The sequence below is a fragment of the Clarias gariepinus genome, chromosome 19 (assembly GCF_024256425.1).
Source record: "Clarias gariepinus isolate MV-2021 ecotype Netherlands chromosome 19, CGAR_prim_01v2, whole genome shotgun sequence".
NCBI lineage: Eukaryota > Metazoa > Chordata > Actinopteri > Siluriformes > Clariidae > Clarias > Clarias gariepinus.
In genome coordinates this window covers 26,925,425-26,940,265 of record NC_071118.1, presented here as the reverse complement: position 1 = coordinate 26,940,265, position 14,841 = coordinate 26,925,425, and the positions used below count along the sequence as shown (strand labels likewise).

The 14,841-nt window shown below is 41.2% G+C and overlaps 1 protein-coding gene across 6 annotated transcripts in view; it reads left to right on the top strand.

Annotated features, from left to right (window-relative positions):
* sema4d (sema domain, immunoglobulin domain (Ig), transmembrane domain (TM) and short cytoplasmic domain, (semaphorin) 4D) overlaps window positions 1-9,285 on the top strand; it is a 60,403-nt gene extending 51,118 nt beyond the window's left edge. For all 6 annotated transcript variants that reach the window (XM_053478545.1, XM_053478547.1, XM_053478548.1 and 3 more), the window contains 10 exons: window positions 762-855; window positions 964-1,080; window positions 1,556-1,707; window positions 1,853-2,028; window positions 2,286-2,442; window positions 2,585-2,807; window positions 2,909-3,024; window positions 3,768-3,943; window positions 5,327-5,373; window positions 6,247-9,285. In XM_053478545.1, coding sequence (XP_053334520.1) covers window positions 762-855; window positions 964-1,080; window positions 1,556-1,707; window positions 1,853-2,028; window positions 2,286-2,442; window positions 2,585-2,807; window positions 2,909-3,024; window positions 3,768-3,943; window positions 5,327-5,373; window positions 6,247-7,211 — 2,223 coding nt within the window. In that variant the 3' untranslated portion in view covers window positions 7,212-9,285. The remainder of the gene's footprint in view (window positions 1-761; window positions 856-963; window positions 1,081-1,555; window positions 1,708-1,852; window positions 2,029-2,285; window positions 2,443-2,584; window positions 2,808-2,908; window positions 3,025-3,767; window positions 3,944-5,326; window positions 5,374-6,246) is intronic.
* The last annotated feature ends 5,556 nt before the right edge of the window (window positions 9,286-14,841 follow it).

Sequence of the window (14,841 nt, the reverse complement as noted above, 5' to 3'; positions counted from 1 at the left end):
AACTGCTGCACAAGTCTATAAAGTGTAGCTGAACGAGGACTGTATGCAGAGATTTTCTTCAGACTTTTATTCTCAGTGCCTGGTTTCATCTGTGTGACCAAAAACACTCTTGTGTGACACAATGGAAAACTTGGGCAGTTTAAGATTAACTCGAGCAAGATATGAGATGTTCTGCAAAACCAGAGTTGAGGGAGGAGTCAGCGGAGGAGTCGGGGAGAAGCCTATTGGACTGTCTGTAACATTTATTTATTTTTATTATTTGTTTATTAGTGTGTGTTTGTCAGACACACGCTGTTAGCACTCATAAAGGATGTGCAGGACAGAGAGCTGGGTGATGGGTCTCACTGGTGGTTTCACAGCTGTGTGTGTGTATGTGTGTTTGTGTGTGTGTTTGTGTGGCAAAGTTTACAGTCTGAATTAGTGGAAAACAGCTCTGAGACAAAATCCCAACCGGGATTCTCCTCGTGATTTAAAGGCGCAGAGACAACACTGTTAGCTTTCACAGTTCCTTAGGCGCGGTTATGGTTTTTGGCCACATGATGGCAGTGTGGAGAAAGGGGAAAAATTTGGTCAGGTGGATTGGTATGTTTTATATTGTATATTCGTGTCAAAAGCGTACAAGACTCACTTTGTCGGACTCGAGAACAAATTCGACTTACGAACATGCTTGTTGTTCATAAGTCGGAGAATACCTGTATTAATAAAAAAAAAAATTGAAGACTAAATCTTATATTTCTTCTGTACACTGTTTTGCTCTGTAGTCATTAAAGAACTTTACGCTAATGGGGAAGCAGGACGACGGCAGAGGGAAGTGTTCATTTGACCCCACTCATAGTTTTACCTCCGTCATGGTCGGTGAGTGTCCATTCTGCAGGTTCAAAATCTTCTCCTAACAAGACGTCTGATTGTCTGGGTTGTAAGTGTGTGTTGATCTGGATATCATTGTGTGTGTTCACTGTCCAGACGGTGAGCTGTACTCAGGGACGGCATATAACTTCCTGGGCAGCGAGCCGATCATCTCCAGGTTCTCGTGGCCTCAGAGGCTCCTGCGTACAGAATACTCCACATCCTGGCTCAACGGTACTCCACAATACACCACAGCTCGGTTCTGATCGGTTACACATCACTCTGGAGACACACACTGACAGTAGTTCAAGCTTTAAGGCGCATCACTGGTTTAAGACGTTCCGTTTTAAGCACAAGCTTGTTATAACACGTTGTGTTATAAGCATATGAGATTGATATAAGACTTACTGTTATAAGCTTATGAGCTCGTTATAAGACGTTCTTTATAAACGTATGAGCTCATTATGAGACATTCTGTTATGAGCGTTTAAGCTCGTTATAAGATGTTGTTATAAACGTATGAGCTCGTTATAAGATGTTCCGTTATGTACATATTTAAAGGGAATAAAACGTATTAATTAAAGCTGTTAGTTCTCTTTATCACCCACCCACACTGTTGATTATTTTCCTGTAACATCATGACACTCAGAGGTTTACAGTATTTTTTACGCAGTGCTGAAGTTTTGAGCCGCGTGTCCTGTGCTTGCAGAGCCCAGCTTCGTGTTTGCAGACGTGATCCGGGAGGGAAGCAACAGTCCGGACGGGGACGACGACAAGATTTACTACTTCTTCACAGAAGTCTCCGTGGAGTACGATTTCTTCGGAAAGCTCCTGATTCCCCGTATAGCCCGTGTCTGCAAGGTGAGCTGAAAGCACTTACTTCCTTCACAAATTTTCTTGGATACTATATCCAATTTATTTCCAAATCTATTATAATTGTAATTAATTACAATTTAATAAAAAATGTAATTATTATAATTTTTTTTTATATCCTGTTGAACCTCAGGGGGATTTAGGAGGTCAGAGGACTCTGCAGAAGAAGTGGACATCCTTTTTGAAAGCCAAGCTGGTCTGCTCCATGCCCGAGCTGAATTTCGTCTTTAACGTCATCCACGATGTGTTCATCGTTAAAACCTCTGACTGGAGAGAAACCGTCATCTATGGCGTCTTTACCTCGCAGTGGTAAGTGTGTATGTCGAAAGGCTAATCCGCTTCTTCCTGTTTTTAAATACCTGTCACTCACACAATCGCCACCTCGGTCACACACACACACACACACACACACACACACACACACACACACACACACACACACCGACTTAGTCATCTGTCAGACGTCTGGAATGAGGAAGTGAGATTTGTTTGTTTTTGTTTTTGTTTTTTCCCACACAAAGCTAATAGTCTGTGTGTGTGTGTGTGTGTGTGTGTGTGTGTTTTAGGGGAAACATGGGCCTCTCTGCCGTGTGTGCGTATAACATGACATCAGTGGACGAGGTCTTCTCTAAAGGGAAGTACATGCAGAAGGCTACAGTGGAACAATCCCACACCAAGTGGGTCCAGTACAACGGCATCACGCCCTCTCCCAGACCCGGAGCAGTGCGTATATATATACACACACGCACACACACAGCTCTAACACACGACTCTGTCATACTGTCACAGCTTGAAGTAACATCTCAGATGAAAAAAAAAATCTGAAGGTTCTGTGTAAATCTGACTCCTCTTCGTGTTCTCACAGTGCATCAACAACCAGAACCGCATGCAGAACATCACCAACTCCCTGCTGCTGCCCGATAAGACGCTGCAGTTCGTGAAGGACCACCCGCTCATGGCCGACGCCGTGCTGCCCATCGGCCACGGGCCGCGCCTCATCGCCAAGAACGTCAACTACACACAGATCGTCGTGGAGAGAGTCACCGCCCTCGACAACAACGTCTACGACGTCCTCTTCGCCTCCACCGGTGTGTATGGGATGTCCGATATCTCTGTGTAAAAGGTCCGGAAAGTTCTAAAGGTGTCATTTGGAAATCTGTTGTTTAAATTCTTGTCCTTGTGTTATCAGATAAAGGGTTTCTGCACAAGTCCGTGGTGTATGAGGGCGGGCCACACATAATCGAAGAGATCCAGCTGCTGAAAAGCGCACAGCCAATCAAAACCCTGCTGCTCTCAACACAAGAGGTGAAGGCACATCTGACAAAAATGCTACACACACACACACACACACACACACACACACAGGTGCAGATTAGTATCTGAGGACTTGATTATAGAACCACAGTATATGTAAATGTTTCCAGACAGTGAGATGTTTATTTAAATAATATAATGAGATTAATATAAGATTTTAATTTTTTTTTGCTTTTTATGGATAAGGTTTCAGCAGTGACTCAGCAGGATTTTTTAAGTGTGAACTGGCAACCCTGGTTGTAACTTAATCTCAGAATTAATTCAGACGTTGTTGTGGTGACTGCACTGAGTTGTTTTGTTTGACTCTCGCGCAAAATCAAACATAAAAATATCTAGAGATTGGTCTAAGCAGCATCTCAATTTAACAGTTGGTCTATAACAGAAAGCTGTCACTTCTATGATTTATAACCACACTTTACTTTGATGTTATTTCAACGACCCACAGTGAAATTTATCAACATCACTCCAGTTTAGATTTAGTAAATGGAGTGAAAAATGATAGAGGTCTATTGTGTTCTATTAAAAGTGTTTCAAGGAAATCCAGCTTTCTGATTTTTTTTATTTTTGTAACGTAGAAATAACAATCATATGTTCTCAGCTGTTGAGGAAAAGGAAAATCTCCAGCTGTGAAGAAAAGATCCACCAAGAAAAGAAAATGTATAATTCTTTTTTTTTTTTTTTTTTTGTAAAAACACTTCTTCACTTGAACCAACTCCCGACTTTGTTCTCTCCAGGGCAGCTTCCTGTACGCCGGGTCGGACTCCGGCGTGGTCCAGTCTCCCACTGCGTTCTGCGATAAATACGTGACCTGCGAGGACTGCATTCTTGCTCGAGACCCGTATTGTGCCTGGGACACGCACGCCGTTTCCTGCATTAACGTTTTTCAGAAGAAGGATAACAGACACCACAGGTCAGTTTCTCACTTGATCATGATGTCAGAAATACCCTGATCACAGTACACTTTATCACAAGATTTTCAATTAAGAATTTGTGAACATGATGTTAGTGTCGCTAGATTTAAGGGTTTTTTGAGGCATGGTTCTTGGAAATCGGTTCATCAGCAGTACGTAGGAATAAATAAAAATTTGCTCATAGAAATAAAGGCTATCTGCTCAATGCTACGACTAAACTAGTTTTAACAGTGATGTCATGTAGAGACTAGGTTTTAAAATACTGTGCCTGATACTGATATATTTACTGTACAGGAATATCATAAAGTGAACATTTTAAAATCGATGAAACGGCATCCTAGGTTTTCATTTAAACTAAATTATTGAGGTTTAACATTAAACTCTGAGTGATTCAAAACAAAACTAATCTGCTGATTTAATTCATTACAATGAGATTTTTAAAATGATGTGCATTTTATCTGTAAAAGTCTAAATAAATAAATAGCTACAAACTGTGAGGTTAATAATTTTAAACACAAACCTTACTTTAACGTATCTTAGAAATCACACACTGCAGAAGAACCTCAGCATACAAATGCCCTTTCTTAAGAAACTTTCACCTTTAGAATTAAGATTTTACAAAAAGAATTGTATCAGCTATACGAAGCATTTTTGGCATCAGAATCGAACTTGTTCGCATCATTGAAAAGCTAGGCAAAAAAATTAATTACAGTTTTATGGATTTCTTTCGTGGAGGTTTTTTTTCTTTTTTGGAGTACTTTTTAAGGGAAAATTTGTAACGCAAAAGACCTTAAGAACTCGCCTCCAGAACAAATAACATTCGTATGCCAAGGTCCTGCTGTAAATCTATGAATTGTATATTATCATGTTTAATGAATACATTTTCTGTCTCATTTCAAAATTTAAATTTTCTCTGTCTCTGCCCCAGAAAAAATAATATATTGTTAACCAGAAATAGAGCTTGAATATGGTTAACCAGTTTTAAAGCTGTTAAGGTTCTCTTTTAATTGATAATTATGCCATTTTGTGAGCATATACTATAATCCATATAAACACTTGTCGGTTGCCGTAATCTGAACATATCAGGATCATGTGACCAGCTTCCTCGCTCTCTTTATATTTGCACAAACTGTGTGATTATATTAGATGGATGATAAATAGAATTCTGATATCATAATATTTTTGTTACACCAGTACTAATAAACGTCAAACGGACCTCTAGCATGGTCACGTTTCTGTGAAACAGAAATAACCTGATGTGCTTCCTCAAATTATCATCTTCATCCCCTGATTATTTATATTTGAACAAAGATCATTTACCATTTTAATGCACACTGTTTTATTATTATTATTCATTATTACTTTCTCTTTTTCTCTAACAGGAGGTTTATTCAGAACCTGAGAGGAGATGCAGAAGAATGTCCATCAGGTAGGTGCTTTAGATGAACCATCATCACATCATGTGTGTGTGTGTGTGTGTGTGTAAGTTAATCCTGAGGATATAAACTACTTCCTGTAGTTTTATTTCCTGTGATGTAGATCAGTACCGTTGCAACGCTATAACGTGACTGAAGTTACTGCCGTCACCGTAACCGTTCTGATCGTAATGCAGTTAAGGCCGATGGTTGACGCACCGGTGTGAGTTACGTGCAGGTTTTTATGATGATAAGAGTCATGTTTGAGTAGATTAGATCTGCTGTGTTTGCATGTGAGAACTACTGCGAACTCTTAACAGCGCGCGTTTGCCTGCACGCACTAATTCAGTAACGTCATGTACACGTCAATTACGCATCACGAGCAGCATTCTTTTTTATGCAAATCAATCATATGACCAAATTTGACCTTAATGGCTTCCCATAATCGCGGCGTGGTAACCCCGGTCAAGAGATTTTAATTTACCATTGGTTAAACGGTACTGTTTAAGATATTTAAAATAAAACCTTTCCTCGAACCAGTGTGTCATTTATTTCTTTATTCCAAAGTTGCACGATTATAATACAAGTAAATCTCAGTATTTTTAAATTCATGATTAATCAGACTATGACTGTGATAAATCTAGAATTAAAAAATTTTATCGATTGACTGCTAATTTTAAGCAAAGCGTCGTCACACAAATTATTGACGTTGTCCCATTAATTACCATTTACTGCTTTTTATTTATTATCATTTCTGTTTTACAGATATCTTTGCAGTTTTTTTTGTATGCGCTAAGACATTTATGCAACACTGTACATTTCATGACTTGGACACAAGCACGTATCTGTATTGTAACCCGTCTCTCGTGTCGTCTTCTGTCCCACAGCAAGACCACGTTCCATAGACCGGCCCGATCAGATGGTGGTGAAGCCGGGCAGTTCGGCGGAGCTGAGTTGCGACGTGCGCTCACAGCTGGCGCAGGTGTTTTGGAAGGTCAACGGCAATGTCCTGACCGAGTCGCCTCACGTCCTCCTGATGGCCGACCAGGGGTTGCTCGTCTACAGCGTCTCTCCACAGGACCAGGGCCACTACGAGTGCTGGACCGTCGAGTCTGCCGCTGGGAAGAATTTTACCCGGCTAGTGGCCTCCTACGACCTACGACTGGAGCTTCCCGAGATCTCTCTCGCGTCCGATATCTTAAACGGCGATCCACCCACATCACGCACCGCCGCTGCCACCACCACCGCGCCACCGCGAGGTAATAACGGCAACAATAACGCCGCAGGAGCTTCTCCACTAACTCCATCCGCCCTGTCCAGCGTGCCTCCGCCCCCACTAACCCGCCCCGCTACCACGGCTAACGTCTACGCCGCGAAACCAGACACTAAACATTATGTACCTCCTCACGACAGCGACCCGCGAGAGCAAGGACCCGAGATCAAAGATCCGCATGCGACGTACCTCCAGTACGACAACAGTAAAGCGCTGCTGTTTCTCTTCCTGCTCTTCTTCCTCCTCTTCCTGTTTGGACTGGGGTACAACTGCTACATGCAGTACCTCCCGGGTCCATGCCTGAGGCTCCGGGCCGCCCTGCTCGGCTCGCAGAAGAAACCGCAGCGCGAGTACGCGGCCTGCGAGGCGGGACTGATGGACAAACCGGACCAGGCCGAACCGCAGCGTCAGAACGGAGCGATACGGGATACGGGATACGAAACGGAACCGGAGTGCGGAAACGGCAAAGTGACATCAAACAGCTACGAACAGGACAGCGAAAGTGCCTCCAAACAAGGACCGTTCGACGTCAACTGCGAATCGCAACCGATCGAGTACGCGGACGCCGACGCATCGTAACGGAAACTAGCAAAAAAAAAAATCTGAACAAATGACTTTTTTTCCTGATATTTCCATAGATTTTAATCCCAAAAACCTCACGTACTGAAACACGACCTTTTTTTTTCTCCTTTTTTTTTTTGTACTTTTGCTGTCTCACCTTTTCTTTTTCTCATTTTTTTTTTTTTTTTCAATCTCTACAAACATTTTTTTTTTTAAGATTTTTTTAAAAAAGCACATGATTCCAAATTGGAAACATGGTTTACCAAATTGGTAAGTTATCTCAATGTTTTCCAAATTGGAGCAATAATAAAAAAAAAAATTTTTTAGGTGGGCGGAGACTGTTTTCTCTTTATTTGATTTTATTTTTAAAAAATTATTCCCGCCCCCCGCGTCACTTCACCCTCCCTACAGTCCTGTTGTGCGCTGTTTGTCGCGGTGTCACGTGTCACTCTCAGGGACGTCCAGCGTACTCTGCCAAATCTTTCCAGATCAGCTGACGAATGAAGGACAGAACCGGGGCACTCCTCTTAAACACACAAAGCGCTGGACGGATGGACAAATGAACATGGACACGGTGAAGGATAATCGTTCCTCGCAGATCCAGAACTATGGACCTGGAGATGAAAATGCCTAAAAACAGTATTGAGACACAAATTTATTAATAAATGGACAAACTGTGAGTCTTGGGGGCGTCTCGTAAAATTGGTGTTCCGGGTTCTCGGTTGTTGTTACCATGTGGTTCTTACTCACTCTCGAGATGTGGGAGAGCTTCCAACGTTCCTCTAACAGCTCAGATCCTGGGTTCTTTTAATTTATGTAGTATAATTTTTTTTTAACTAACAAAATCTAAATTTAGTTCCTTTTCACCCCTGTGTGTGTGATTGTGTGTAATCAGAATTTCTTACTCTCTGTCTTTCTCTTTTTCCTTCCCCCTTGTCCACTCTCTTTCTCTCTCTTCCTGCACAGCTTGCTCATCTTTCCCTTCCTCCTCCTCCTCCTCTTCCTCAGTCTGGAGAGGTCTGGAGGGTGGAGGTGCTCGTCTGCTCCCCCCGCTGCTGAGCGAGCAGTCTTGGGGCGTTCACTCCCACCAGGCCTTCCTCCTGTTCTGCCTGGCCGTGGGTGAGTGGTACCTCTGACCTTTGACCTCTGCAGTCTGCCTGACCTGCTCGCAGTCTCCTCATGCCTGCTGTTGAGGTGTTTTTTCTCTCTCTCTCTCTCTCTTTGCTTTTTGCTCCATTCTTTGTCTCTTCTCTCTTATTTCTCTCTTTCTGTCCTCACTTTCTCACTCTGTCTGTCTCTCTCATTCACACACCCACGCACTTAATCCTCAAAAGATCATTTTCTCTCTGTCTTTATTTCTCTCTCTGTCAAACACCCACACACTCAGTCTCCCCCCCCCCAACCACCCACCCCCCTCCAGTATCGTCATCTCCGTCTCTGTTCTCTTTCTGGTCACGATACTCCACAGAAATGCTTCCCTTTCCTTCCTGTCTGTATTTTTCTTTCTCTTTATCTGTGTCTCGGCGCGGCCGTCTCGAGTTCCAGGCCGTCTGATTAATCAGTTCTGTTAAACCTTAGAAAGGAGAGGAAGCGCTTGAGGAGTATTGACACGATACAGACGATGCATGTTGCCAAATCTTCTGCATAAAAAAAAAAAATTATAATAAAAAATCCTCTTACCTCCTTCACCACATTCGTGCCTGGAGCGCTCCGTGTTGTAGAGTATCGGTACGACTCTGGAACATTCCGTACAACACCTCAACAGACAATTGATTTCATTTCTACCTGGACGGTTCTTGGAGAAATAAATCAGACTTCCTTTTCTTTCATGTTAGACCGAGTTTGCTGTTGGACGTGCCTCTGGGAGGGAAAAAAAAAACTAAAAGAAGAAGAAAATCTAAAAACATTTAAAAGTCAGACTGCATGTTGAGCCCAGTGTATATTTCACCTGTTTCAGTATGATGTTCTTGTACTTTTTCCCCCTGTATTTTTGTGTACAGTGTAAATATAAGTACATATGTATATTCTCTGACTGTACATATTTTTGTTCTTTAAATTTTAGCTCCCTTAATAAATGTTGAACTCACTGACATTGAAGATCTTGTTTCCTTCCTTTACTTATGAATTACAATCCCTGACATTATATTATAAGAGTCTCAATGAAAAGTCAGGGCTGTGTTAAAACATAATACACTTTTAATTCTCTTACAGGTTCAAAAGATTTTTAAATAGCTGTGAGGTACCTGACACAAACTTAAACCAATTTTAGTTACTTTTGGATTTTTTTAAAACTATTTATTTAAAGAAAAAAAAAATTACGGCCTTATGAATCTGCAATATAAAAAATGTTCCCTGTTATGTTTCCTAATGTTTTAATAAATATCGCAGCGGTTTTAACATTTGTTTATGAGTTAAATGAAAACGTTTGCAAAACTATGAAAGAAATATTGTTTCACAGATCCTCATGCAAAAAGTGGAAAAACAGATGTACGTATGTTAAGTAGTGAAATGTATGAAATAAAACACTTGGCGTCATGCTCTCTCCAGAAAATGATCCGGATGTGGTGTGGAGCAGCGTTACTGCGTTATTGATCGTTATTTTTTGAATAACCGCACATTCTGTAGAGTTTTATTCTTATAAAACAGTAGTTTGTAAATTGTGATTGATTTTTTTTTTTTTTACTCAAGTATAAAAGTTTAATGTGGTAAAAAATATGCAGAATTTTTTTTTTTTTTACTTTTTACGTTATGGCCGCTATAAAGAGTCGTTCTCTCACCATTCTCTCACCAAAAAAGGGAATAAATAAACCAACAAAGCTCGATCATACAAAACACACGTAAGCCCCAAGTTTTATACACGATCCAGAATAATATCCAGAACTCTTTCACTGGAATATGACGTACTATATGACATTCAGGTCGTCAGCTGACTTCATTTTATTGCCACAATGCATAATTGAGACATTCTTTCTGTCTATTCAAAAGCTAGTTTTAGTGAGTGTGTTTAAGCCATAACATCGAAGCGCTGACTTTGTACAAACGGTATAAAACTCCTGAATGTATCGATGCACGTGTGTTTGGGGATGACTGGCTGTTGGCTTCGCTCCGATGCATGGCTTTAATTAAAGCGCCTGTTAATAAAGTGTGTTTGCGCGTGTGGGTTTGTTATGCGAGTGTTTTGTGCGTTTTGTTTAGACGCAAGTGCCGTTTTGTCCCTCAGGTCCTCCCGACGTTAGCCTACAGTGGTACTCGAATGGGCAGAGACTGATGATGAACATCTCGGAGTATAGACACGCCCTCGGCGGCGATGCTGTGTTGGTGAGCAGCTGGGTGAAGGAGAAGCCTTTGGGTGAAGACACCCGATACCGGTGCAGCGCCGTGTCCGGGGCAGGAAATGACACATCCAACATCGATCTCCAACTTGGTAGCAGAGGTAATGGAGTCTGAGTAAACGTGTGGAATATTTAATGTTCTTGTGGGTTCTCGGTCAAACACAGAGCATATATAAAGTTAACAGTAAATGTATCAATCTCTAACGTACTGTACTTATCATTATATGTATCAGACTGTTATATTCCTTACAGTGGCATGGTGGTTAGCACTGTGGTCTCGCACCTCCAGGGTCCAGGTTCGATTCCCATCTCGGTGTTTGTGTACATGGAGTTTGCAAGTTCTTCCCATGTTTGGTGGGTTACCTCCATGTACTCTGGTTTCCTCCCACAGTCTAAAGACATGCATTGGTTTTCCCAGATTGCCCGGACCAAATGTGTATAACAATCGGGCATCGACCTGGCAACCCTACCCCCCACACAAGGATGCTGACCCCGGCTCCAAACTTCACAATCCGAATGAGCACCAAACACTCCAACCCCACAACCCACAGCGTCCATTGCCAACGTCCTGGTTCCAGACACCACAGATACCCCCCACCCCCACCCCAACCAAAAAGGCCCTGCTGAGGATGAGGGGAAACCAAAACCCCCCAAAATGTGGTTTCAAACTTAATGAATTTTTAATGAATGTTGTGGCTAACCTGTTGATAAAGATAAGAAAAACAAACCTTATTAATAGGAAGTTCTTGTGCCAGAGACAAAGAGAGGAACGTAATAAAAAGCAATGAAATAAAGTAATAAATTAAGTAAAATAAAATATCCATACGGTGGACATAAGGTAAGAAAAACGCTATAGGAAAAGGTAAAGTGCTCACGCTATCATTGGGAGGTCGCAAGTTTGATTCCCAGGTGATGCTGTAACCTCTCGCAGCCAGGGGTCTAGAGAGAGATAATTGGCCGAGCTCTCTCAGGAAAGGGAGATGTGTCTCCCACATTAATCACGGCTCTCACGCAAGAGGAAGGAGCAGATAGCGCTGTCCTCTGAGTGTGTTACGTCGCCCACAAACGGTGCGTGAGCAAGTAGTTCGAAAAGATGTGGTCGGCTGGCGTCAGTGATAGTAGTAGCCTTAATGTGGGAGCCCCCTAGTAACGGGGAGGAATTGGACACAACTAAATTAGGGAGAAAATCTGGAAGAAAAAAAAAAAAGAATATTTTTTTTATACTCTATTATACTATTTAAAAAGTATGTTGTTTATCAGACTATCATTATTCTTTCCCCAGACTTTACATCAGACTCTAATACTGGTCGTATTGGACACAACTAAAAATGCGTATTAGACTTACGAACAAATCCGGCTTACAAACGTTCTCCCAAAATGGAACTCGTTCGTAACTCTGTATTTGAATAACAAGAATTCCTAGCATACTGGCCCTGTACATTTCCAGTTCCAGGAAATCTATGGTAACAATCACTTATTTTAAACTTGCATAATACAATAAACATTATTGGTGATCAGCTTGATCGAAGCCTGATATTCAGATTGTAGCCAGTGAGGTGGAGCTACACAGGAGGATCTTTGCCGTCAGAAAAACCAAGCCAATATCAAACCACCATTTAAAGTCTGTTGTGTTGCTTTTTTTGTGACAGATGGAGCCAACACCGTGTCTGAAGAGCTGGACCAGTGGAGAGACGCCCTCACCGAACACGAGCGACAGTTTCACAACTGGAAGAAAATCTGGGTAGGTTCTCACACACATGAGGACGCAAAGTACTTTGATGCGATGCCACTTTACAATCTGTTCATTTAATCAACTTCATAATGTCTTCCTCGTGCTACAGGCGACGTCTTTTTTCATTTGAGTGTCATGTGTCCATGTGGTTGTGCGTGTGGTACATTTTTCTGCTTACGATGCTGAGAAAAGAGGAAGAGCAGCGGGCAGTGAGTGGTGTCTGATTTTGCGTGACATCCTGACCAGCTCGAGAGAAAGCAAGTAAATTATTCATCAGACGGCAAACACGTTAAACTTCTGCCTGTCATGTCTAAAAGCAGGAAGGCTGAAACAAAGCATTTTCCAAACTGGCGTCCGACTTAACCAGGGACGTTATCACTGTCTTTATATTGTTGATAAATTGGGAGTAAATGAGGCATTTCTTTTTTTTTTTTAGTTAGAAATTATGGTGTTTTGTATAACTTTTAATTTATCTCTTAAGGGGCGGAGAGGGAGGACTGCAAAACGCTTTTACATAATGGAAGAGACATGAAAAAAAAGCAGAAGAAAGGAGAAAAGGAAAAATATTTTGCAAACAGTACTGTGTAAAAGTCTTAACATTGCGTTCCGTTAGCTCGTTTGTAAATCCAATTTGTTTGTGAGTCCAACAGTTATTGTCTAGGCACTAGGATACTAACACAACTGGCTATACAAAGTATAAAACTAACATGTTCCATGATCTTGTCCTTGTTCTTTACGATCGTGTCGATGCTTGAACGATTCATGTTAAAAGACAGAGCGATGTCTCTGATATTTTTTCACCTCGCTCCATTCTCTCAATTCTTTTCTCTTTTGTGTCCATCGTTATTGCTCGGTGCTTTTTTTTCGCCGTACCAGTTTCATCGTCAATGCTTTTGTGCTCACTTCCGGACATCTAACTTCCGTGACTGAACATGTGTTCTCCCCGTGCTTGGCGGATTTCCTTCGGGTACCCCGGTTTCTTCCCACAGTCCAAAGATTAGGCTGATGTAGATGGTCCTCTGGAGAAGGGAATGGCAACCCACTCCATTATCCTTGCCAAGAAAATCACATGGACAACATCTAGGAAGGTCTGGCGTGATATGGTCCATGAGGTCACGACTTAACGAATAAACAAACAGGGAGTGAACTAAAAATGAGAGACAAAAAATATGAGGAAATTAAGGGGAATCAAGACTTTTGCACATATACTACATGTCATGAAAACCTTAAAAGTGAAACATAAACTAGCAACTAAACCTAACAAATAAGTGAAAATATCTTTAATTAAATCAAACTAATGAAAAACAAACATGTAAAAATTCTTCTAAAAAACAACCAGATGTGATTGTGGCACTTCTACTGACCTGGACATACACTCTACAATGTTTCTTACTTTTGCATATATTTCTCTCGTCCTGGGTTCCTTTAAGGGCTCAGTAGGTCTTAAACGGTAGAATTAAAAATTCAACATCAACAGAATGATTTTATTTTCTCTGATATTGCCCACTGCATTCTTTTAAAGTGATCCTCCATCGACCACCATCAGGCACGGGTGGAAGACAACGGCCACACAGTGAACATCTAACTCTCTCTCTCTTTTAATTTTTTTATGCTCTAGTCAGTTTTTCTTTTTCTTTTGTCTCCTTTTTATCCCCCCCAGTTCTTCCTTCTCTAATAAATTCCTTACCTTCTTGTTGTGAGAACTTATGAGACTAATGAGAGAAACTCGATCGGCTGGACTTCACACGAAATATCTTCACGAAACTCTTTTTCCCGCTCGCATTTTTGAGATGGTAGTGTTTTCTTAAAGTCTCCGGTTCAGAACTTCATAATCCTTGCTCATTTGCTCGCTCTCACAGAAAATACTTTTCTTCTGGAATTTAAAAAATGTATATATTTATTTTTCTTTGTTATAAAAGTTTTAAGAGTCTTGAGAGATTCAGTAAATTTTTATAACAAGACCAATCAGATTTGACCAAAGATCAGGTTCTACCAAAGGTTAATGAGTGCAGAAAATACCCAGAACAAATAGAACTTTTGTGTATGTGTGTGTGTGTGTGTGTGTGTGTGTTTCCCCTCAACAGGAAAGCTGCAATGGACAAGGTGTACTCTGACGAACTCCATTATCTCTGGATGAGTTTCCAGACCATCATGAGTCTGTGTGTGTGTGCGCGCACACACTCTACTCCAGCCAGGAAAATCCAGCACATCCACTTACTTTCTCTCTTCCTCTCTGGAGGATGTGCACTGAATAAAAAGTCTCCAGTCTGCTGTGTTTTCATAGAGCCAGACATTTGAAATGAAGAAAGTCAAATGATTTCAGGCCGTGATGTAGAGACCGGTTTGGGTCGAACCCTGACTGAGGTGGTACCGTAAATTTATATTCACTTGTGTGCAATTTAACAAAAGGGCACTTAAGAGGATGTGTTTATGTTTATTTTTTCATCATATCATGTCTGTGTGGAATGTAATTTTTTTAAGCTTCAAGTTGTTTAAAGTATTTTTAAAATCTCAATAAAGGCCTAATACTTTGATAAAGTCAAACATTTAGTTTTTGGTTCTAGGAGCAGGTTTGCCCTCTGCT